The 24152-nt window shown below is 58.1% G+C and overlaps 3 protein-coding genes across 3 annotated transcripts; all 3 read right to left on the bottom strand.

Moving 5' to 3' along the window:
- Positions 1–3235: 3235 nt before the first annotated feature.
- Positions 3236–5952, bottom strand: LOC136018552 (PHD finger protein 7-like). Its single transcript, XM_065687880.1, has 8 exons — positions 5943–5952; positions 5521–5612; positions 5330–5431; positions 4923–5047; positions 4682–4841; positions 4491–4597; positions 4184–4297; positions 3236–3748 (listed from the first exon to the last, which is right to left on the bottom strand). Exons 1-8 carry the CDS (start codon positions 5950–5952, stop codon positions 3643–3645), a joined length of 816 nt encoding a protein of 271 aa, XP_065543952.1. The 3' UTR covers positions 3236–3642.
- Positions 5953–6061: 109 nt separating this feature from the next.
- LOC136018550 (PHD finger protein 7-like) lies at positions 6062–14467 on the bottom strand. Its single transcript, XM_065687879.1, has 11 exons — positions 14458–14467; positions 14036–14127; positions 13845–13946; positions 13438–13562; positions 13197–13356; positions 13006–13112; positions 12699–12812; positions 8754–8882; positions 8238–8308; positions 7493–7545; positions 6062–6067 (listed from the first exon to the last, which is right to left on the bottom strand). The coding sequence occupies exons 1-11, from the start codon at positions 14465–14467 to the stop codon at positions 6062–6064; spliced, it is 969 nt and encodes a 322-aa protein (XP_065543951.1).
- Positions 13896–22184, bottom strand: LOC136018549 (G2/M phase-specific E3 ubiquitin-protein ligase-like). Its single transcript, XM_065687878.1, has 10 exons — positions 22144–22184; positions 21903–22062; positions 21712–21818; positions 21405–21518; positions 17262–17390; positions 16746–16816; positions 16008–16090; positions 14458–14582; positions 14036–14127; positions 13896–13946 (listed from the first exon to the last, which is right to left on the bottom strand). The coding sequence occupies exons 1-8, from the start codon at positions 22182–22184 to the stop codon at positions 14577–14579; spliced, it is 711 nt and encodes a 236-aa protein (XP_065543950.1). The 3' UTR covers positions 13896–13946; positions 14036–14127; positions 14458–14576.
- Between the last annotated feature and the right edge of the window lie 1968 nt (positions 22185–24152).

Here is a 24152-nt window from a genome sequence, read left to right as displayed (position 1 = left end):
ACCGCCGGGGCAGCCGCGACCTTGAAGCCGCTGACCGTGTCCTGCGGCCGCACCACCGGCTCGGCTGCGAGTGCGCTTCCGGCTCTTGCCCAGTGAGCTGTGAGCAGTAGGAGCAGACCCGAGCAGAGCTGCACCGCGCAGCTCCAACGGTTTTACTGCCCTTCGCCAATAGCGGCAGCAACGTCTGTGGCTCGAATCACCATTCCACAGTGCCTTAATCACCACTTGCTTTCTCTGTAGTTTTCCTTAAATTCCATGCCATGTGAGCATCTCTTCACCATGAAGACAGCACTCCTCAGTTAACACAACAAAGATGACTTCAGTATAAAAGTCACCTGCGAAAAAGGACTCTCCCCATTTTTATTGCAGGATGACTTCCCTGAATAATCCGCCTGCGACAAAAGAACAAACACGAGACACTGTGTCGGGCACAACCAGAGTAGGAGAAAAGGAAGCCGACATCCCCATATTGGAGAATCCAGGTCCTATCCAGGCATTTCAGGACCAAGACGGGAACCTTAAGCCCCCAGAAGCCCTCCTCCAATGCCAGCTGGCTGACGCTGCTGAGAGCGACCAGAGGCTTCCCAGGCTGCTTCCTTCAGCTCCTGCCTTTACAGCGTCCTCAGCCACCCTCTTGTACCAGCCACCTTCCAGGCCAGACTCTGGTGCTCAGGGTTCCCTTCTCCCCAGGCTTCCTGACATTTCGCAAGCCCCCTGAAGAGCACGACCTGCTCCGACCATGCCCACACCTCGCGTCTTCCCAATCACAGCGGTCAAGAAGAGGGGAACAAAGTGCTGGCGCCGAGTTCTCTTTTGCGCCCTCGGTACCTTCTTCCCTTCCTCAAAAGCCTCTCAGGTTCCCTCCCAGCTTCCCCTGCCTTCCTCAGGGAGAACGCTGCCCCCTGCTCCACTGAATCAGTTTTCAAGCTGCATTAGGACCTATCAGGAAGGCACTTGGGGTGCACAGCACCTGTAAGACCGCCTGCAGTTTGCCTGAAGAGCAAACGGCTGCTTGAACCTGCACAATCACCCTGCGGGATTTCCTTCATGCCGTGTCGCCCATTATTCTTCGATTCAGCCTTCCAGCCCTCCTCCAGCTTCCACAGAGCAGCTGCTTGGCAGTCGTTCTGCAACCGCATCTTTCCTCCTTCCTGCACTGCCAAGGTACTCACTGGTCTCCAAGACGAGGGCAATCCTTTCAGAGGACTGCCATTTCCCAGGGCCCCTGTCACCCTCCTTGTGAAGTACGTGGGGGATTTTTGCTCTAAAGGGCACACGAAGGGACTCAAGCCCGCAACACCAGGTAGTGCTCTGACCCTCCTGGACTTTGTGGCGGAAATTCCTTACCAGGTGTTTGCTGTCTCTAGTCAAGAGGATTTCTTGGCTCGTAGTGGCAGAAGGAAGCCTTCCGTTGGCACAGCAGCAATCACGTTGGGGAACAGAACCCAGAACTGGGGAAGAGGCAATGCCCTTTGGCTACCGTAGAAGCACAGTCGACAGAAACCTTCGTGTCACAAACACAGACGTGACACTGACCTGAACTCTTGAAGAACAGCAGCTTTGCCCCTCTGCCACTGTTCTCACTAAGCTAGGCAATGAGGATAGGATATTGCTCATAGCCTTGTCCGGAGGGGAACAGAGCTGAGGCGTGTCAGAAGTTGCTGGGGGCAGGGTGCATGATTTTGGCATCGAGCCGTGCGGGCCAGACTGGCTGCTGGGTGAGTGCAGGAGGTCGGTCTGGGGAAGGTGCTGCTGACCCCTGGAGAGAGGACAACGCTCTGGGCCCAGCCCCTGACGCTGCCCCTTGGGAAAGGGAGCGGAGGAGGAGAAAGCCAACCAATGAGCCTGGAATCTCCCAGTCCAGAGACGAAGGGCCACCTTTATTGTGCCGATGCAGGGGGATCAGAGCTGTTGCTCAGAGATGAAGCATGACTGGTCCCATGGAGGTACCCGGGCCACGTGTTGGGAGTTTGGGCCCAATGTTGCAAGTAGCAATTGTCTCGCACCCACAGGGGCTTAGTGGGCATGGAGCTGCTGCCACGTTCCAGCGCTGCGGAGCCAGAGGATGCCACCTATGGCCGATGCCTGCTGGTGCTGGGGCTGCTGGGCTCTGATTCTTGGGAGCCATAGGAGGACAGCGATGACTCCTGCCTATCACTGCTCGGGCTGCTGCTCTCTGATTCTTGGGAGCCATAGGAGGACAGCGATGACTCCCAGCTGTCACTGCTGGGGCTGCTGGTCTCTGATTCTTGGGAGCCATAGGAGAACAGCGATGACTCCCAGCTGTCACTGCTGGGGCTTCTGCTCCCTGATTGCTGGGAGCTATAGGACAGCAATGACTCCCAGCTGTCACTGCTGGGGCTGCTGCTCCCTGATTGCTGGGAGCTATAGGAGGACAGCGATGACTCCTGGCTGTCACTGCTGGGGCTGCTGCTCCCTGATTGCGGGGAGCTATAGGAGGACAGCAATGACTCCCAGCTGTCACTGCTGGAGCTGCTGCTCTCAGATTCTTGGGAGCCATAGGAGGACAGCGATGACTCCCAGCAGTCACTGCTGGGGCTGCTGCTCCTTGATTGCTGGGAGCCATAGGAGGACAGCGATGACTCCCGGCTGTCACTGCTGGGGCTTCTGCTCCCTGATTGCTGGGAGCTATAGGAGGACAGCGATGACTCCCGGCTGTCACTGCTGGGGCTGCTGCTCTCTGATTCTTGGGAGCCATAGGAGGACAGCGATGACTCCCAGCTGTCACTGCTGGGGCTGCTGCTCTCTGATTCTTGGGAGCCATAGGAGAACAGCGATGACTCCCAGCTGTCACTGCTGGGGCTTCTGCTCCCTGATTGCTGGGAGCTATAGGAGGACAGCGATGACTCCCGGCTGTCACTGCTGGGGCTGCTGCTCCCTGATTGCTGGTAGCTATAGGAGGACAGCGATGACTCCCGGCTGTCACTGCTGGGGCTGCTGCTCCCTGATTGCTGGGAGCTATAGGAGGACAGCGATGACTCCCGGCTGTCACTGCTGGGGCTGCTGCTCCCTGATTGCTGGGAGCTATAGGAGGACAGCGATGACTCCCGGCTGTCACTGCTGGGGCTTCTGCTCCCTGATTGCTGGGTGCTACAGGAGGACAGCGATGACTCCTGGCTGGCACTGCTGGAACTGCTGGTCGCACGTGCTGGGGAGCGCTGGGATAGCCCCGACACAGCCTGTCTGCATGCCCACCTTTTTGCACGTGGTGCTGGCGTGTGGCTGCGCTCACGGCGTCTTTTGCGCCGCACGGTGGGAGTTTGGGCCCGACGTTGCAAGCGGGAGCGCTCTCGCACCCGCACAGGCCCTGTGGGTCTTGAGGCGCTGCCTCTTTGGAGTCCTCCGAAGCCACGGGATAATGCTGATGGCCACTGTCTTCTGGTGCCGCGGCTGTGGCTCAGACGTGCTGGTGAGCACTGGGACAGCCTGGGCGCAGCCTGGCTGTGGGTGCTCCTCGCAGCCTGGCTTCTCTCTCCCTGTCTTGTTGGTCGTGTATAGGGAGTCTGGGTCTGACGGTCACACCGGGTTTGGTTCCGTCGTCGCTGGGGCCCAGGTGGGCTGGAGCGGCTGCTGTACTCAGGCACTGGGAAGCCACGGAGTGGCCCCGATTCCAACTGCCTGCTAGTGCTCGGTCTGATGGGCTCCTGTGCTGGAGCACCCACGGTCTGCCCCGATGCTGCTGGGATGCTGCAGCTGGGACCAGCAAGCTCTGAGCTGGCTCTGGGCCCTGCAAGGGGAAGAAGGAAGGTCAAGGGTACGGCTCCCAGGCCTGGGGCAGGACAGGCCAGAGCCGTGCCCCAGCCCTTCCTGGAGCCAAGCCCACAACAGCCACCCACTTCCGGGCCTTGCAGGGTCCCTGGCCCCGGCACATCCAGGTGCTTTGACACTTACAGGTGCCCACGCCAGCACAGCCCTCACACTCCCATATCTCCCTGCTGTTCTCTAAATTGGAGCAGCGTCTGTGCGTGCCCTCAGCAGCGCAGGACTGGCACAGGAGCAGCTGCCAGGGCCTGGGGAAAGAAACGGGTTCACGGTTCTGAGGATAAAGCGCCCAGAGCATGGGGTCGGCCAGTAGAGCTCTTGTTCTCAGCCCTTCTGCTTCAAGCCCTTACTGAGACAGAGATCCCATCCCGAGCCCCGGGGTGCAGCTTTGGCACCTTACCCCTCTGCCTCTGCCTCCTCCCTGCCTCCTGGACAAAGGCACTCCCTGGCACTGCAGCTGCTGTGCCTCTGGTACAGTTCCGCGTATGCACTGTTGGTCTCCCATGACGCTTGTCTGACGGAGAAAGGAAAACTGATGAGCCCCTGCTGCCCCGGCAGAGGGCACATGCAGGGCCTCCCCGCTCTTCCCCCCACACCCTGTTTCCAACTCCTCCACGGAGCAAAGCCCAGGCTTAGGGGACAGCGGAGGGCCACAACTGCTGCGGCAGGTCCAGGCGTGGCACAGTGCCGGGCAGGATGACACCAACCTTACGGGGATTCGGATCCCCATGAATAACATTTCCAGGAGAAATATATTCCTGTTTCTACACAGAGGGCACTGTAAGGAAAAGATGCCGGCGGAAAGAGCCTGTCTCTGCAGGAGAAACACAAGGAGCATGAGTGAGGCTCTGGTGCTGCTGAGAGCCTGCCGTGCCTGGGGCGAGGGAACGGCTCCTACCTGGATGCAGGCCCTGTGGAACCAGGCGCGTTTGCACACTGGGCACATCATGGTCCCATAGGTTGTTCTGCCTTCAACAGGGCTCAGGCAGATGATGCAGGTGGTGTTCTCTGGAGCCACCTCCTCTTGCTGCTGTGGGCAGTGCTCCCAGCAATAGGACCTAGGGGAAGAAGGAAAAAGATGGGTGAGATGACAAGCGCTGGCTTCTTCCCCGGTGACGGCGAGGAGGGGGAAGAGGTACCTGTGCGGTGGGATATAATGGGTGATGCATCTACCCTCCATGGCACACGGGAGATGGAACCTGCGGTCGCAGCCCGTCTCCTGGCAGGTGATGGTGGCCCCGCTCTCACCACACACGAAGCACACCTGGAAAGAGCACAGCAGCCCCCATCAGCGGCAGCCTCACGGCCTCCACAGCCAGGCCCACGCCTCAGGGGCAGGGCCGCGGGATGTGGCCGCGGCTGGGTCACAGGCCACAGATCCGCCTGGCAGAGCAGGCTCCTGTGCTGGAGCCTCTGTGCAGCTGCTGGGAGCAAGGCTTTTGGCCCAGAGCTGGGTGGCAGGGCAGGGAAATTGGTCTTGGCATCCGGGCTAAGCTCCCGCAAACATCTCCTGGCACAAATCTCCCTGATCGTCTCAGATCCTCACCCTCTGGGCTGCCTGCTCGACTGTGTGTCGAATATACGCAGGGAGAAATTGCACAGATTGTCCCTGTTCACTCCATTCTGGATGAACGTCATTGGCAAAAAGCTGCAGAAGAGAAGAGACGAGGAGCTGATGAGGGGCGTGCGGCAGGGCCGGTGTGTCGCAAAGCTGCAGCCAGCCCCAGAGGAACTCACCAGGCAAAACAAATGGGCACAGATCCCTTGATAGTCCGCTATCGGCCCGCAGATGTCCGGGTCTGCATCTGACCGGTGACACAGCATGCATGCTGGAGGGGAGAGAGCAAATGCCACCGGGAATGAGCACCTCTGTGGGGCCGGGGACACGTCCCTGAGGCACTGCCCCCAGGGGCTGCTCTGCCCCTGCCGAGCTGGCTGCTGGGCAGGGCTGGAAGCCTTGGGCAGGAAGGGGCATGGTAGGCACAGGTGTCCCAAGTGGGTGCCCACTGCCCAGCCGGGTCCCGCTTGCCGAAGAGAGTAGGGGCCCTCGCAGAGGGTGGCGTGGGAGCTCCTGACACCCCCTGCCAATGCTCCCGGCCCCACGCTGACCACCCCAAGAGTCCCTCTGCCAGGCTGTAGGAGGGGGACTTTGCTCTCACCCTGCTCCATCGAGTCAGGTGTCTTACACCTCCTTGCGGGTGTGTCAGACAGGAACGCTGGGTGTTTGGAGAGTCCCCGTCCCAGCAGCGCTGGGGCCTCTTCTCCAAACGCTCCTCTGCTACCTCTGAGGGAGAAGCGAGACGCGGGTGAGCTTGCAGCACAAACCCAGAGCCCTGTGGTGTGGAGCCCCCCTCCTCCCTCTGCAGCCCGCGGAGAGCCCCGTCCCTGCCCTGCCCTCTCCGCACCTCACCGGGTCGCAGTGACGCACTGTGCCCGGCGTTCCTTTTTGATACGCCTGCCCGTGCCCCTGGTCACAGTGGCCACTGTGACATCAGCACCGCTGCCCCGCGTGCGCCCCGAATACGGGCAGGGGCACCCTCGCCCACACACCCCCACTGTGACACGGCCACTGCATCACAGGGCTGCCTGTGAAGCACACAGGCGGGCACCCAAGCTCTCGGCACCCACGTCACAGGGGCGGCTGCTCCAGCAGCGAGTGCCGAGTCAGGGGCCAGCTCAGCACATGGTTTCCTGGTGGACGCGGCTGTGTTCGGTTAACGGTTGGACTCGAAGACCTTTAGGGCCTTCTCCAATCTAAATGATTCCTGTGACTCTCATTACCATTCCGCTATTACTTTGTCACCATTTGCTTACCCTATGATTTCCCTTCAGTTGTCGATTCCTTACCATTTGACCATCACTTCACCGTGAAGAAAGCCCTTTTAATTAACCCGCCATGGATGACGTCCCTGCATAATCCACCTGCGACACCAGGACAAACACCAGACCCTGTCTCGGGAGCAACCGGAGTAGGAAAAAAGGAATCGCGGAATAGTTTGGGCTGGATGGACCTTCAGCGGTCATCCGGTCCAACACCCCTGCAACGAGCGGGGACCTCTTCAACTAGATCAGACTGCCTCCAACCACACCCAGCCTGGCCTCGAATGTCTCCAGGGATGGGGCATCTACCGTCTCTCTGGGCAGCCTGTGCCAGGATTTTACCACCCTCATTGTAAAGAATTTCTCCCTCACATCCAGCCTCAATCTTCCCTCTTTTAGCTTAAAAGCATTACCCCTCATGCTATCGCAACAGGCCCTGCTAAAAATGTCCCTCCCCATTTTTCTTGCAGACCCCCTTTGAAGAAGTGAAAGGCTGCAATAAGGGCTCCTCGGAGTCTTGTCTTCTCCAGGCTCAAGAAACCCAAGCCTCTCAGCCTTTCCTCAGAGGAGAGGTGCTCCATCCCTCTGATGGTTTCTGTGGCCCTCCTCTGGACCCTCTCCAACAGGTCCATGTCTTTCCTGCCTGCTAGGCAGGGCTCCAGAGGGCTCCAGAGCTGGATGCAGGGGGGTCTCACCACAGCGGAGTAGAGGGGAAGAACGCCCTCCCTCCCTCCACCTGCTGCCCACTCTCCTTTGGATGCGGCCCGGGACACGGTTGATTTTTGGCCTGCAAGCGCGCACTGCTGGGTCACGCTGAGTTTTTAGCCAGCACCCCAAGTCCTTCCCCTCAGGGCTGCAGTTACCGAGAAACAGATGTTAAAACACTCACCTCAAGCAATAATCTACGTCTGTCTTCCCAACCATCTCTTTCTTCACCGAGGCCTACCGATTTACAAAATAACTTCGGGCCCTCTGCGCAACAAGAATAAATCAACGTGGTTCCACCCTTCTGAATGTGCTCCCCTTTGTAACTCTCATGAGCGACACAGCAACAAAGTCAGAAGGCCCATTCTTCGTATTCCCCTCACGCCCCCCCCACCACAGGGGCCTCCAACAGAAATATTACAGCCTTGCGTCCTAAGAAAAACAAACGGCAGCAGCAGCTTTCCTTGATACGCTCAAATATAGATGGCAGCGAAACAGCGTTTGTTTCATTAGAAGCTCAGCACCACTACCCCGCATCTGCCACGAAATTGGCTAGAATATCCAGAGCAATTGCTTTGGTGGCCTGCGGGTGGTTGTTGGGGTTTTTGCGGTGTGGGGCTTTTGGTTGGTTGGTTTGTTGTCTTCCTTGCTTTGGGGCTTGTTTGCTTTTCTTTTGTGTTTTGTTTTTGTTTTTTTTTTGGGGGGGGGGGGGGTGTTCTCACTTTGAAATTAATGACATTAAGAAGAAAAACCCCCACAATATTTTGGATCAAAAACCGTGTGGGCGTATGGTGACTGATACGAATAGTCAATAGTTTTAACAAGAACATCAGAAACACTGAAAACAATTAAGTATCAGATATATGCCTGAAAGGATCCAAAATACCTAGATAGCTTTTCGAAAAGAGGGTGACAAAGTCGCGTTATACCTCTTAGGCGTTCATCATCTTTGGAGAAGAAGAAAGATCTAGCACGTTCTGTCTGTGGTAAAGAGAAAAAACTAGAAAAAACACAAAGGAAATTCAGCATCGTTAAGAGTTAGTGTCAAATCCCATTAGCCCAGGTCCAAGCTGTAAGGCTGTAAGGCACCGGAGAAATAGGATCTTGGGCAGGACACTACACCACAGTAACCCAATGCAACCTCCTATGAAAAAACGCTTCTGAAGAAAACGTCACATGCGATTTGACTTTGGGCCAAACCCACTACCCAGCTGAGTTCTCATCGCTGAGCTAGAAAGTCAGCTTTTCTACTCAACAGTCACGTGTGGTGTTGGCATTTTTGACTACTACATTCTGTGCAGCAAGGAATGGTTTCCACAGACGACTGCACTTGTCCAGAGATGTGGAATGAAGGTGTCAGTCTCCCCGTGAGCCAGGTGCTGTTATTAATATTCTCATAGCATCAACCCCCCACAACCAAGGAGACAACTACAAATAAAACCTGCATTTCTTTGTCCCTTTTGCTTTCTGATGCCTCAGGCTCATCATCACCCTCAGAACTGCCATCTCGGAAACATTGGACCTTCTTGCCTTGTGACTTTTGACAGGTTTCATTGCTCCGGCTATGTCGGGCTCTGCAGGAATTAGAGAAAAGAAATAAATCAGATTATTTCCCTACAATTAGATCATCGCTTCATCATGATTTCATTAACCTGCTGTGGATGACTTCCCTGAATAATTCACCTGCCATACCAGGACCATGTCTCGGGCAAAACCAGAGTAGGAGAAAAGGAAGCCGACATCCCCATATTGGAGAATCCAGGTCCTATCCAGGCATTTCAGGACCAAGACGGGAACCTTAAGCCCCCAGAAGCCCTCCTCCAATGCCAGCCGGCTGACGCTGCTGAGAGCGAACAGAGGCTTCCCAGGCTGCTTCCTTCAGCTCCTGCCTTTACAGCGTCCTCAGCCACCCTCTTGTACCAGCCACCTTCCAGGCCAGACTCTGGTGCTCAGGGTTCCCTTCTCCCCAGGCTTTCTGACATTTCGCTCGGCCTTCCGACGCCAGGGCATTCGAGAGCTCCGTCACCTACAGAGCTGAGCGGTGCCAGGGAACAAAGACCTCGGTTCACAGCGACGCTGTGCACGGCCACGGCCCTTTGGCCAGCTCCACTCGAGCACCGCTGCTTGGAGTGCCTCGCAGCTCACCGCGCAAGCCCCCTGAAGAGCACGACCTGCTCCGACCATGCCCACACCTCGCGTCTTCCCAATCACAGCGGTCAAGAAGAGGGGGACAAAATGCTGGCGCCGAGTTCTCTTTTGCACCCTCGGTACCTTCTTCCCTTCCTCACTGCCTCGATACCTCCTTCCCTTCCTCAAAAGCCTCTCAGGTTCCCTCCCAGCTTCCCCTGCCTTCCTCAGGGAGGACGCTGCCCCCTGCTCCACTGAATCTGTTTTCAAGCTGCATTAGGACCTATCAGGAAGGCACTTGGGGTGCACAGCACCTGTAAGACCGCCTGCAGTTTGCCTGAAGAGCAAACGGCTGCTTGAACCTGCACAATCACCCTGCGGGATTTCCTTCATGCCGTGTCGCCCATTATTCTTCGATTCAGCCTTCCAGCCCTCCTCCAGCTTCCACAGAGCAGCTGCTTGGCAGTCGTTCTGCAACCGCATCTTTCCTCCTTCCTGCACTGCCAAGGTACTCACTGGTCTCCAAGACGAGGGCAATCCTTTCAGAGGACTGCCATTTCCCAGGGCCCCTGTCACCCTCCTTGTGAAGTACGTGGGGGATTTTTGCTCTAAAGGGCACACGAAGGGACTCAAGCCCGCAACACCAGGTAGTGCTCTGACCCTCCTGGACTTTGTGGCGGAAATTCCTTACCAGGTGTTTGCAGTCTCTAGTCAAGAGGATTTCTTGGCTCGTAGTGGCAGAAGGAAGCCTTCCGTTGGCACAGCAGCAATCACGTTAGGGAACAGAACCCAGAACTGGGGAAGAGGCAATGCCCTTTGGCTACCGTAGAAGCACAGTCGACAGAAACCTTCGTGTCACAAACACAGACGTGACACTGACCTGAACTCTTGAAGAACAGCAGCTTTGCCCCTCTGCCACTGTTCTCACTAAGCTAGGCAATGAGGATAGGATATTGCTCATAGCCTTGTCCGGAGGGGAACAGAGCTGAGGCGTGTCAGAAGTTGCTGGGGGCAGGGTGCATGATTTTGGCATCGAGCCGTGCGGGCCAGACTGGCTGCTGGGTGAGTGCAGGAGGTCGGTCTGGGGAAGGTGCTGCTGACCCCTGGAGAGAGGACAACGCTCTGGGCCCAGCCCCTGACACTGCCCCTTGGGAAAGGGAGCGGAGGAGGAGAAAGCCAACCAATGAGCCTGGAATTTCCCAGTCCAGAGACGAAGGGCCACCTTTATTGTGCCGATGCAGGGGGATCAGAGCTGTTGCTCAGAGATGAAGCATGACTGGTCCCATGGAGGTACCCGGGCCACGTGTTGGGAGTTTGGGCCCAATGTTGCAAGTAGCAATTGTCTCGCACCCACAGGGGCTTAGTGGGCATGGAGCTGCTGCCACGTTCCAGCGCTGCGGAGCCAGAGGATGCCACCTATGGCCGCTGCCTGCTGGTGCTGGGGCTGCTGGGCTCTGATTCTTGGGAGCCATAGGAGGACAGCGATGACTCCTGCCTATCACTGCTCGGGCTGCTGCTCTCTGATTCTTGGGAGCCATAGGAGGACAGCAATGACTCCCAGCTGTCACTGCTGGGGCTGCTGGTCTCTGATTCTTGGGAGCCATAGGAGAACAGCGATGACTCCCGGCTGTCACTGCTGGGGCTTCTGCTCCCTGATTGCTGGGAGCTATAGGACAGCAATGACTCCCAGCTGTCACTGCTGGGGCTGCTGCTCCCTGATTGCTGGGAGCTATAGGAGGACAGCGATGACTCCTGGCTGTCACTGCTGGGGCTGCTGCTCCCTGATTGCGGGGAGCTATAGGAGGACAGCAATGACTCCCAGCTGTCAGTGCTGGAGCTGCTGCTCTCAGATTCTTGGGAGCCATAGGAGGACAGCGATGACTCCCAGCTGTCACTGCTTGGGCTGCTGCTCTCTGATTCTTGGGAGCTATAGGAGGACAGCAATGACTCCCAGCTGTCACTGCTGGGGCTTCTGCTCCCTGATTGCTGGGAGCTATAGGAGGACAGCGATGACTCCCGGCTGTCACTGCTGGGGCTGCTGCTCCTTGATTGCTGGGAGCTATAGGAGGACAGCGATGACTCCCGGCTGTCACTGCTGGGGCTGCTGCTCCCTGATTGCTGGTAGCTATAGGAGGACAGCAATGACTCCCGGCTGTCACTGCTGGGGCTGCTGCTCCCTGATTGCTGGGTGCTACAGGAGGACAGTGATGACTCCTGGCTGGCACTGCTGGAACTGCTGGTCGCACGTGCTGGGGAGCGCTGGGATAGCCCCGACACAGCCTGTCTGCATGCCCACCTTTTCGCACGTGGTGCTGGCGTGTGGCTGCGCTCACGGCGTCTTTTGCGCCGCACGGTGGGAGTTTGGGCCCGACGTTGCAAGCGGGAGCGCTCTCGCACCCGCACAGGCCCTGTGGGTCTTGAGGCGCTGCCTCTTTGGAGTCCTCCGAAGCCACGGGATAATGCTGATGGCCACTGTCTTCTGGTGCCGCAGCTGTGGCTCAGACGTGCTGGTGAGCACTGGGACAGCCTGGGCGCAGCCTGGCTGTGGGTGCTCCTCGCAGCCTGGCTTCTCTCTCCCTGTCTTGTTGGTCGTGTATAGGGAGTCTGGGTCTGACGGTCACACCGGGTTTGGTTCCGTCGTCGCTGGGGCCCAGGTGGGCTGGAGCGGCTGCTGTACTCAGGCACTGGGAAGCCACGGAGTGGCCCCGATTCCAACTGCCTGCTAGTGCTCGGTCTGATGGGCTCCTGTGCTGGAGCACCCACGGTCTGCCCCGATGCTGCTGGGATGCTGCAGCTGGGACCAGCAAGCTCTGAGCTGGCTCTGGGCCCTGCAAGGGGAAGAAGGAAGGTCAAGGGTACGGCTCCCAGGCCTGGGGCAGGACAGGCCAGAGCCGTGCCCCAGCCCTTCCTGGAGCCAAGCCCACAACAGCCACCCACTTCCGGGCCTTGCAGGGTCCCTGGCCCCGGCACATCCAGGTGCTTTGACACTTACAGGTGCCCACGCCAGCACAGCCCTCACACTCCCATATCTCCCTGCTGTTCTCTAAATTGGAGCAGCGTCTGTGCGTGCCCTCAGCAGCGCAGGACTGGCACAGGAGCAGCTGCCAGGGCCTGGGGAAAGAAACGGGTTCACGGTTCTGAGGATAAAGCGCCCAGAGCATGGGGTCGGCCAGTAGAGCTCTTGTTCTCAGCCCTTCTGCTTCAAGCCCTTACTGAGACAGAGATCCCATCCCGAGCCCCGGGGTGCAGCTTTGGCACCTTACCCCTCTGCCTCTGCCTCCTCCCTGCCTCCTGGACAAAGGCACTCCCTGGCACTGCAGCTGCTGTGCCTCTGGTACAGTTCCGCGTATGCACTGTTGGTCTCCCATGACGCTTGTCTGACGGAGAAAGGAAAACTGATGAGCCCCTGCTGCCCCGGCAGAGGGCACATGCAGGGCCTCCCCGCTCTTCCCCCCACACCCTGTTTCCAACTCCTCCACGGAGCAAAGCCCAGGCTTAGGGGACAGCGGAGGGCCACAACTGCTGCGGCAGGTCCAGGCGTGGCACAGTGCCGGGCAGGATGACACCAACCTTACGGGGATTCGGATCCCCATGAATAACATTTCCAGGAGAAATATATTCCTGTTTCTACACAGAGGGCACTGTAAGGAAAAGATGCCGGCGGAAAGAGCCTGTCTCTGCAGGAGAAACACAAGGAGCATGAGTGAGGCTCTGGTGCTGCTGAGAGCCTGCCGTGCCTGGGGCGAGGGAACGGCTCCTACCTGGATGCAGGCCCTGTGGAACCAGGCGCGTTTGCACACTGGGCACATCATGGTCCCATAGGTTGTTCTGCCTTCAACAGGGCTCAGGCAGATGATGCAGGTGGTGTTCTCTGGAGCCACCTCCTCTTGCTGCTGTGGGCAGTGCTCCCAGCAATAGGACCTAGGGGAAGAAGGAAAAAGATGGGTGAGATGACAAGCGCTGGCTTCTTCCCCGGTGACGGCGAGGAGGGGGAAGAGGTACCTGTGCGGTGGGATATAATGGGTGATGCATCTACCCTCCATGGCACACGGGAGATGGAACCTGCGGTCGCAGCCCGTCTCCTGGCAGGTGATGGTGGCCCCGCTCTCACCACACACGAAGCAGACCTCGAAAGAGCACAGCAGCCCCCATCAGCGGCAGCCTCACGGCCTCCACAGCCAGGCCCACGCCTCAGGGGCAGGGCCGCGGGATGTGGCCGCGGCTGGGTCACAGGCCACAGATCCGCCTGGCAGAGCAGGCTCCTGTGCTGGAGCCTCTGTGCAGCTGCTGGGAGCAAGGCTTTTGGCCCAGAGCTGGGTGGCAGGGCAGGGAAATTGGTCTTGGCATCCGGGCTAAGCTCCCGCAAACATCTCCTGGCACAAATCTCCCTGATCGTCTCAGATCCTCACCCTCTGGGCTGCCTGCTCGACTGTGTGTCGAATATACGCAGGGAGAAATTGCACAGATTGTCCCTGTTCACTCCATTCTGGATGAACGTCGTTGGCAAAAAGCTGCAGAAGAGAAGAGACGAGGAGCTGATGAGGGGCGTGCGGCAGGGCTGGTGTGTCGCAAAGCTGCAGCCAGCCCCAGAGGAACTCACCAGGCAAAACAAATGGGCACAGATCCCTTGATAGTCCGCTATCGGCCCGCAGATGTCCGGGTCTGCATCTGACCGGTGACACAGCATGCATGCTGGAGGGGAGAGAGCAAATGCCACCGGGAATGAGCACCTCTGTGGGGCCGGGGACATGTCCCTGAGGCACTGCCCCCAGGGGCTGCTCTGCCCCTGCCGAGCTGGCTGCTGGGCAGGGCTGGAAGCCTTGGGCAGGAAGGGGCATGGTAGGCACGGGTGTCCCAAGTGGGTGCCCACTGCCCAGCCGGGTCCCGCTTGCCGAAGAGAGTAGGGGCTCTCGCAGAGGGTGGCGTGGGAGCTCCTGACACCCCCTGCCAATGCTCCCGGCCCCACGCTGACCACCCCAAGAGTCCCTCTGCCAGGCTGTAGGAGGGGGACTTTGCTCTCACCCTGCTCCATCGAGTCGGGTGTCTTACACCTCCTTGCGGGTGTGTCAGACAGGAACGCTGGGTGTTTGGAGAGTCCCCGTCCCAGCAGCGCTGGGGCCTCTTCTCCAAACGCTCCTCTGCTACCTCTGAGGGAGAAGCGAGACGCGGGTGAGCTTGCAGCACAAACCCAGAGCCCTGTGGTGTGGAGCCCCCCTCCTCCCTCTGCAGCCCGCGGAGAGCCCCGTCCCTGCCCTGCCCTCTCCGCACCTCACCGGGTCGCAGTGACGCACTGTGCCCGGCGTTCCTTTTTGATACGCCTGCCCGTGCCCCTGGTCACAGTGGCCACTGTGACATCAGCACCGCTGCCCCGCGTGCGCCCCGAATACGGGCAGGGGCACCCTCGCCCACACACCCCCACTGTGACACGGCCACTGCATCACAGGGCTGCCTGTGAAGCACACAGGTGGGCACCCAAGCTCTCGGCACCCACGTCACAGGGGCGGCTGCTCCAGCAGCGAGTGCCGAGTCAGGGGCCAGCTCAGCACATGGTTTCCTGGTGGACGCGGCTGTGTTCGGTTAACGGTTGGACTCGAAGACCTTTAGGGCCTTCTCCAATCTAAATGATTCCTGTGACTCTCATTACCATTCCGCTATTACTTTGTCACCATTTGCTTACCCTATGATTTCCCTTCAGTTGTCGATTCCTTACCATTTGACCATCACTTCACCGTGAAGAAAGCCCTTTTAATTAACCCGCCATGGATGACGTCCCTGCATAATCCACCTGCGACACCAGGACAAACACCAGACCCTGTCTCGGGAGCAACCGGAGTAGGAAAAAAGGAATCGCGGAATAGTTTGGGCTGGATGGACCTTCAGCGGTCATCCGGTCCAACACCCCTGCAACGAGCGGGGACCTCTTCAACTAGATCAGACTGCCTCCAACCACACCCAGCCTGGCCTCGAATGTCTCCAGGGATGGGGCATCTACCGTCTCTCTGGGCAGCCTGTGCCAGGATTTTACCACCCTCATTGTAAAGAATTTCTCCCTCACATCCAGCCTCAATCTTCCCTCTTTTAGCTTAAAAGCATTACCCCTCATGCTATCGCAACAGGCCCTGCTAAAAATGTCTCTCCCCATTTTTCTTGCAGACCCCCTTTGAAGAAGTGAAAGGCTGCAATAAGGGCTCCTCGGAGTCTTGTCTTCTCCAGGCTCAAGAAACCCAAGCCTCTCAGCCTTTCCTCAGAGGAGAGGTGCTCCATCCCTCTGATGGTTTCTGTGGCCCTCCTCTGGACCCTCTCCAACAGGTCCATGTCTTTCCTGCCTGCTAGGCAGGGCTCCAGAGGGCTCCAGAGCTGGATGCAGGGGGGTCTCACCACAGCGGAGTAGAGGGGAAGAACGCCCTCCCTCCCTCCACCTGCTGCCCACTCTGCTTTCGATGCGGCCCGGGACACGGTTGATTTTTGGCCTGCAAGCGCGCACTGCTGGGTCACGCTGAGTTTTTAGCCAGCACCCCAAGTCCTTCCCCTCAGGGCTGCAGTTACCGAGAAACAGATGTTAAAACACTCACCTCAAGCAATAATCTACGTCTGTCTTCCCAACCATCTCTTTCTTCACCGAGGCCTACCGATTTACAAAATAACTTCGGGCCCTCTGCGCAACAAGAATAAATCAACGTGGTTCCACCCTTCTGAATGTGCTCCCCTTTGTAACTCTCATGAGCGACACAGCAACAAAGTCAGAAGGCCCATTCTTCGTATTCCCCTCGCGCCCCCCCACCACAGGGGCCTCCAACAGAAATGTTACAGCCTTGCGTCCTAAGAAAAACAAACGGCAGCAGCAGCTTTCCTTGATATGCTCAAATATAGATGGCAGCGAAACAGCGTTTGTTTCATTAGAAGCTCAGCACCACTACCCTGCATCTGCCAAGAAATTGGCTAGAATATCCAGAGCAATTGCTTTGGTGGCCTGCGGGTGGTTGTTGGGGTTTTTGCGGTGTGGGGCTTTTGGTTGGTTGGTTTGTTGTCTTCCTTGCTTCGGGGCTTGTTTGCTTTTCTTTTGTGGTTTTTTTTTTTTTTTTTTTGGGGGGGGGGTGTTTTCACTTTGAAATTAATGACATTAAGAAGAAAAAACCCCACAATATTTTGGATCAAAAACCGTGTGGGCGTATGTGACTGATACGAATAGTCAATAGTTTTAACAAGAACATCAGAAACACTGAAAACAATTAAGTATCAGATATATGCCTGAAAGGATCCAAAATACCTAGATAGCTTTCCTAAAAGAGGGTGACAAAGTCGCGTTATACCTCTTAGGCGTTCATCATCTTTGGAGAAGAAGAAAGATCTAGCACGTTCTGTCTGTGGTAAAGAGAAAAAACTAGAAAAAACACAAAGGAAATTCAGCATCGTTAAGAGTTAGTGTCAAATCCCATTAGCCCAGGTCCAAGCCGTAAGGCTGTAAGGCTCCGGAGAAATAGGATCTCGGGCAGGACACTACACCACAGTAACCCAATGCAACCTCCTATGAAAAAACGCTTCTGAAGAAAACGTCACATGCGATTTGACTTTGGGCCAAACCCACTACCCAGCTGAGTTCTCATTGCTGAGCTAGAAAGTCAGCTTTTCTACTCAACAGTCACGTGTGGTGTTGGCATTTTTGACTACTACATTCTGTGCAGCAAGGAATGGTTTCCACAGACGACTGCACTTGTCCAGAGATGTGGAATGAAGGTGTCAGTCTCCCCGTGAGCCAGGTGCTGTTATTAATATTCTCATAGCATCAACCCCCCACAACCAAGGAGACAACTACAAATAAAACCTGCATTTCTTTGTCCCTTTTGCTTTCTGATGCCTCAGGCTCATCATCACCCTCAGAACTGCCATCTCGGAAACATTGGACCTTCTTGCCTTGTGACTTTTGACAGGTTTCATTGCTCCGGCTATGTCGGGCTCTGCAGGAATTAGAGAAAAGAAATAAATCAGATTATTTCCCTACAATTAGATCATCGCTTCATCATGATTTCATTAACCTGCTGTGGATGACTTCCCTGAATAATTCACCTGCCATACCAGGACCATGTCTCGGGCAAAACCAGAGTAGGAGAAAAGGAAGCCGACATCCCCATATTGGAGAATCCAGGTCCTATCCAGGCATTTCAGGACCAAGACGGGAACCTTAAGCCCCCAGAAGCCCTCCTCCAATGCCAGCTGGCTGACGCTGCTGAGAGCGACCAGAGGCTTCCCAGGCTGCTTCCTTCAGCTCCTGCCTTTACAGCGTCCTCAGCCACCCTCCTCTACCAGCCACCTTCCAGGCCAGACTCTGGTGCTCAGGGTTCCCTTCTCCCCAGGCTTCCTGACATTTCGCTCGGCCTTCCGACGCCAGGGCATTCGAGAGCTCCGTCACCTACAGAGCTGAGCGGTGCCAGGGAACAAAGACCTCGGTTCACAGCGACGCTGTGCACGGCCACGGCCCTTTGGCCAGCTCCACTCGAGCACCGCTGCTCGGAGTGCCTCGCAGCTCACCGCGCAAGCCCCCTGAAGAGCACGACCTGCTCCGACCATGCCCACACCTCGCGTCTTCCCAATCACAGCGGTCAAGAAGAGGGGGACAAAGTGCTGGCGCCGAGTTCTCTTTTGCACCCTCGGTACCTTCTTCCCTTCCTCACTGCCTCGATACCTCCTTCCCTTCCTCAAAAGCCTCTCAGGTTCCCTCCCAGCTTCCCCTGCCTTCCTCAGGGAGGACGCTGCCCCCTGCTCCACTGAATCAGTTTCCAAGCTGCATTAGGACCTATCAGGAAGGCACTTGGGGTGCACAGCACCTGTAAGACCGCCTGCAGTTTGCCTGAAGAGCAAACGGCTGCTTGAACCTGCACAATCACCCTGCGGGATTTCCTTCATGCCGTGTCGCCCATTATTCTTCGATTCAGCCTTCCAGCCCTCCTCCAGCTTCCACAGAGCAGCTGCTTGGCAGTCGTTCTGCAACCGCATCTTTCCTCCTTCCTGCACTGCCAAGGTACTCACTGGTCTCCAAGACGAGGGCAATCCTTTCAGAGGACTGCCATTTCCCAGGGCCCCTGTCACCCTCCTTGTGAAGTACGTGGGGGATTTTTGCTCTAAAGGGCACACGAAGGGACTCAAGCCCGCAACACCAGGTAGTGCTCTGACCCTCCTGGACTTTGTGGCGGAAATTCCTTACCAGGTGTTTGCAGTCTCTAGTCAAGAGGATTTCTTGGCTCGTAGTGGCAGAAGGAAGCCTTCCGTTGGCACAGCAGCAATCACGTTAGGGAACAGAACCCAGAACTGGGGAAGAGGCAATGCCCTTTGGCTACCGTAGAAGCACAGTCGACAGAAACCTTTGTGTCACAAACACAGACGTGACACTGACCTGAACTCTTGAAGAACAGCAGCTTTGCCCCTCTGCCACTGTTCTCACTAAGCTAGGCAATGAGGATAGGATATTGCTCATAGCCTTGTCCGGAGGGGAACAGAGCTGAGGCGTGTCAGAAGTTGCTGGGGGCAGGGTGCATGATTTTGGCATCGAGCCGTGCGGGCCAGACTGGCTGCTGGGTGAGTGCAGGAGGTCGGTCTGGGGAAGGTGCTGCTGACCCCTGGAGAGAGGACAACGCTCTGGGCCCAGCCCCTGACGCTGCCCCTTGGGAAAGGGAGCGGAGGAGGAGAAAGCCAACCAATGAGCCTGGAATCTCCCAGTCCAGAGACGAAGGGCCACCTTTATTGTGCCGATGCAGGGGGATCAGAGCTGTTGCTCAGAGATGAAGCATGACTGGTCCCATGGAGGTACCCGGGCCACGTGTTGGGAGTTTGGGCCCAATGTTGCAAGTAGCAATTGTCTCGCACCCACAGGGGCTTAGTGGGCATGGAGCTGCTGCCACGTTCCAGCGCTGCGGAGCCAGAGGATGCCACCTATGGCCGCTGCCTGCTGGTGCTGGGGCTGCTGGGCTCTGATTCTTGGGAGCCATAGGAGGACAGCGATGACTCCTGCCTATCACTGCTCGGGCTGCTGCTCTCTGATTCTTGGGAGCCATAGGAGGACAGCGATGACTCCCAGCTGTCACTGCTGGGGCTGCTGCTCTCTGATTCTTGGGAGCCATAGGAGAACAGCGATGACTCCCAGCTGTCACTGCTGGGGCTTCTGCTCCCTGATTGCTGGGAGCTATAGGACAGCAATGACTCCCAGCTGTCACTGCTGGGGCTGCTGCTCCCTGATTGCTGGTAGCTATAGGAGGACAGCGATGACTCCCGGCTGTCACTGCTGGGGCTGCTGCTCCCTGATTGCGGGGAGCTATAGGAGGACAGCAATGACTCCCAGCTGTCAGTGCTGGAGCTGCTGCTCTCAGATTCTTGGGAGCCATAGGAGGACAGCGATGACTCCCAGCAGTCACTGCTGGGGCTGCTGCTCCCTGATTGCTGGGAGCTATAGGAGGACAGCGATGACTCCCGGCTGTCACTGCTGGGGCTGCTGCTCCCTGATTGCGGGGAGCTATAGGAGGACAGCGATGACTCCCGGCTGTCACTGCTGGGGCTGCTGCTCCCTGATTGCGGGGAGCTATAGGAGGACAGCGATGACTCCCAGCAGTCACTGCTTGGGCTGCTGCTCTCTGATTCTTGGGAGCTATAGGAGGACAGCAATGACTCCCAGCTGTCACTGCTGGGGCTGCTGCTCCCTGATTGCTGGGAGCTATAGGAGGACAGCGATGACTCCCGGCTGTCACTGCTGGGGCTGCTGCTCCCTGATTGCTGGGAGCTATAGGAGGACAGCGATGACTCCCGGCTGTCACTGCTGGGGCTGCTGCTCCCTGATTGCTGGTAGCTATAGGAGGACAGCGATGACTCCCGGCTGTCACTGCTGGGGCTGCTGCTCCCTGATTGCTGGGTGCTACAGGAGGACAGCGATGACTCCTGGCTGGCACTGCTGGATCTGCTGGTCGCACGTGCTGGGGAGCGCTGGGATAGCCCCGACACAGCCTGTCTGCATGCCCACCTTTTCGCACGTGGTGCTGGCGTGTGGCTGCGCTCACGGCGTCTTTTGCGCCGCACGGTGGGAGTTTGGGCCCGACGTTGCAAGCGGGAGCGCTCTCGCACCCGCACAGGCCCTGTGGGTCTTGAGGCGCTGCCTCTTTGGAGTCCTCCGAAGCCACGGGATAATGCTGATGGCCACTGTCTTCTGGTGCCGCGGCTGTGGCTCAGACGTGCTGGTGAGCACTGGGACAGCCTGGGCGCAGCCTGGCTGTGGGTGCTCCTCGCAGCCTGGCTTCTCTCTCCCTGTCTTGTTGGTCGTGTATAGGGAGTCTGGGTCTGACGGTCACACCGGGTTTGGTTCCGTCGTCGCTGGGGCCCAGGTGGGCTGGAGCGGCTGCTGTACTCAGGCACTGGGAAGCCACGGAGTGGCCCCGATTCCAACTGCCTGCTAGTGCTCGGTCTGATGGGCTCCTGTGCTGGAGCACCCACGGTCTGCCCCGATGCTGCTGGGATGCTGCAGCTGGGACCAGCAAGCTCTGAGCTGGCTCTGGGCCCTGCAAGGGGAAGAAGGAAGGTCAAGGGTACGGCTCCCAGGCCTGGGGCAGGACAGGCCAGAGCCGTGCCCCAGCCCTTCCTGGAGCCAAGCCCACAACAGCCACCCACTTCCGGGCCTTGCAGGGTCCCTGGCCCCGGCACATCCAGGTGCTTTGACACTTACAGGTGCCCACGCCAGCACAGCCCTCACACTCCCATATCTCCCTGCTGTTCTCTAAATTGGAGCAGCGTCTGTGCGTGCCCTCAGCAGCGCAGGACTGGCACAGGAGCAGCTGCCAGGGCCTGGGGAAAGAAACGGGTTCACGGTTCTGAGGATAAAGCGCCCAGAGCATGGGGTCGGCCAGTAGAGCTCTTGTTCTCAGCCCTTCTGCTTCAAGCCCTTACTGAGACAGAGATCCCATCCCGAGCCCCGGGGTGCAGCTTTGGCACCTTACCCCTCTGCCTCTGCCTCCTCCCTGCCTCCTGGACAAAGGCACTCCCTGGCACTGCAGCTGCTGTGCCTCTGGTACAGTTCCGCGTATGCACTGTTGGTCTCCCATGACGCTTGTCTGACGGAGAAAGGAAAACTGATGAGCCCCTGCTGCCCCGGCAGAGGGCACATGCAGGGCCTCCCCGCTCTTCCCCCCACACCCTGTTTCCAACTCCTCCACGGAGCAAAGCCCAGGCTTAGGGGACAGCGGAGGGCCACAACTGCTGCGGCAGGTCCAGGCGTGGCACAGTGCCGGGCAGGATGACACCAACCTTACGGGGATTCGGATCCCCATGAATAACATTTCCAGGAGAAATATATTCCTGTTTCTACACAGAGGGCACTGTAAGGAAAAGATGCCGGCGGAAAGAGCCTGTCTCTGCAGGAGAAACACAAGGAGCATGAGTGAGGCTCTGGTGCTGCTGAGAGCCTGCCGTGCCTGGGGCGAGGGAACGGCTCCTACCTGGATGCAGGCCCTGTGGAACCAGGCGCGTTTGCACACTGGGCACATCATGGTCCCATAGGTTGTTCTGCCTTCAACAGGGCTCAGGCAGATGATGCAGGTGGTGTTCTCTGGAGCCACCTCCTCTTGCTGCTGTGGGCAGTGCTCCCAGCAATAGGACCTAGGGGAAGAAGGAAAAAGATGGGTGAGATGACAAGCGCTGGCTTCTTCCCCGGTGACGGCGAGGAGGGGGAAGAGGTACCTGTGCGGTGGGATATAATGGGTGATGCATCTACCCTCCATGGCACACGGGAGATGGAACCTGCGGTCGCAGCCCGTCTCCTGGCAGGTGATGGTGGCCCCGCTCTCACCACACACGAAGCACACCTGGAAAGAGCACAGCAGCCCCCATCAGCGGCAGCCTCACGGCCTCCACAGCCAGGCCCACGCCTCAGGGGCAGGGCCGCGGGATGTGGCCGCGGCTGGGTCACAGGCCACAGATCCGCCTGGCAGAGCAGGCTCCTGTGCTGGAGCCTCTGTGCAGCTGCTGGGAGCAAGGCTTTTGGCCCAGAGCTGGGTGGCAGGGCAGGGAAATTGGTCTTGGCATCCGGGCTAAGCTCCCGCAAACATCTCCTGGCACAAATCTCCCTGATCGTCTCAGATCCTCACCCTCTGGGCTGCCTGCTCGACTGTGTGTCGAATATACGCAGGGAGAAATTGCACAGATTGTCCCTGTTCACTCCATTCTGGATGAACGTCGTTGGCAAAAAGCTGCAGAAGAGAAGAGACGAGGAGCTGATGAGGGGCGTGCGGCAGGGCCGGTGTGTCGCAAAGCTGCAGCCAGCCCCAGAGGAACTCACCAGGCAAAACAAATGGGCACAGATCCCTTGATAGTCCGCTATCGGCCCGCAGATGTCCGGGTCTGCATCTGACCGGTGACACAGCATGCATGCTGGAGGGGAGAGAGCAAATGCCACCGGGAATGAGCACCTCTGTGGGGCCGGGGACACGTCCCTGAGGCACTGCCCCCAGGGGCTGCTCTGCCCCTGCCGAGCTGGCTGCTGGGCAGGGCTGGAAGCCTTGGGCAGGAAGGGGCATGGTAGGCACGGGTGTCCCAAGTGGGTGCCCACTGGCCAGCCGGGTCCCGCTTGCCGAAGAGAGTAGGGGCCCTCGCAGAGGGTGGCGTGGGAGCTCCTGACACCCCCTGCCAATGCTCCCGGCCCCACGCTGACCACCCCAAGAGTCCCTCTGCCAGGCTGTAGGAGGGGGACTTTGCTCTCACCCTGCTCCATCGAGTCGGGTGTCTTACACCTCCTTGCGGGTGTGTCAGACAGGAACGCTGGGTGTTTGGAGAGTCCCCGTCCTAGCAGCGCTGGGGCCTCTTCTCCAAACGCTCCTCTGCTACCTCTGAGGGAGAAGCGAGACGCGGGTGAGCTTGCAGCACAAACCCAGAGCCCTGTGGTGTGGAGCCCCCCTCCTCCCTCTGCAGCCCGCGGAGAGCCCCGTCCCTGCCCTGCCCTCTCCGCACCTCACCGGGTCGCAGTGACGCACTGTGCCCGGCGTTCCTTTTTGATACGCCTGCCCGTGCCCCTGGTCACAGTGGCCACTGTGACATCAGCACCGCTGCCCCGCGTGCGCCCCGAATACGGGCAGGGGCACCCTCGCCCACACACCCCCACTGTGACACGGCCACTGCATCACAGGGCTGCCTGTGAAGCACACAGGCGGGCACCCAAGCTCTCGGCACCCACGTCACAGGGGCGGCTGCTCCAGCAGCGAGTGCCGAGTCAGGGGCCAGCTCAGCACATGGTTTCCTGGTGGACGCGGCTGTGTTCGGTTAACGGTTGGACTCGAAGACCTTTAGGGCCTTCTCCAATCTAAATGATTCCTGTGACTCTCATTACCATTCCGCTATTACTTTGTCACCATTTGCTTACCCTATGATTTCCCTTCAGTTGTCGATTCCTTACCATTTGACCATCACTTCACCGTGAAGAAAGCCCTTTTAATTAACCCGCCATGGATGACATCCCTGCATAATCCACCTGCGACACCAGGACAAACACCAGACCCTGTCTCGGGAGCAACCGGAGTAGGAAAAAAGGAATCGCGGAATAGTTTGGGCTGGATGGACCTTCAGCGGTCATCCGGTCCAACACCCCTGCAACGAGCGGGGACCTCTTCAACTAGATCAGACTGCCTCCAACCACACCCAGCCTGGCCTCGAATGTCTCCAGGGATGGGGCATCTACCGTCTCTCTGGGCAGCCTG

This window comes from Lathamus discolor, chromosome 7, assembly GCF_037157495.1.
Source record: "Lathamus discolor isolate bLatDis1 chromosome 7, bLatDis1.hap1, whole genome shotgun sequence".
NCBI lineage: Eukaryota > Metazoa > Chordata > Aves > Psittaciformes > Psittacidae > Lathamus > Lathamus discolor.
The sequence above is the reverse complement of the archived record's forward strand: the minus strand, read 5'-3'. Positions and strand labels throughout refer to the sequence as shown.

Excerpts from the sequence above, each read along its gene's own strand:
- LOC136018549 (XM_065687878.1), bottom strand. The coding sequence starts at position 22,184 with ATGGAGGGTAGATGCATCACCCATTATATCCCACCGCACAG. Across the intron at positions 22,063-22,143 it reads CATTATATCCCACCGCACAG|GTCCTATTGCTGGGAGCACT; the intron begins GTACCTCTTCCC and ends TTCTTCCCCTAG. Across the intron at positions 16,091-16,745 it reads AGATGATGAACGCCTAAGAG|AGGGCCCGAAGTTATTTTGT; the intron begins GTATAACGCGAC and ends CTTGTTGCGCAG.
- LOC136018550 (XM_065687879.1), bottom strand. Across the intron at positions 13,947-14,035 it reads GTGCCCATTTGTTTTGCCTG|CTTTTTGCCAACGACGTTCA; the intron begins GTGAGTTCCTCT and ends TCTCTTCTGCAG. Across the intron at positions 8,883-12,698 it reads GAGGAGGCAGAGGCAGAGGG|AGCCCGACATAGCCGGAGCA; the intron begins GTAAGGTGCCAA and ends TAATTCCTGCAG.
- LOC136018552 (XM_065687880.1), bottom strand. Across the intron at positions 5,048-5,329 it reads TCGAGCAGGCAGCCCAGAGG|GTGTGCTTCGTGTGTGGTGA; the intron begins GTGAGGATCTGA and ends TGCTCTTTCCAG. Across the intron at positions 4,598-4,681 it reads TCCACAGGGCCTGCATCCAG|AGACAGGCTCTTTCCGCCGG; the intron begins GTAGGAGCCGTT and ends TTTCTCCTGCAG.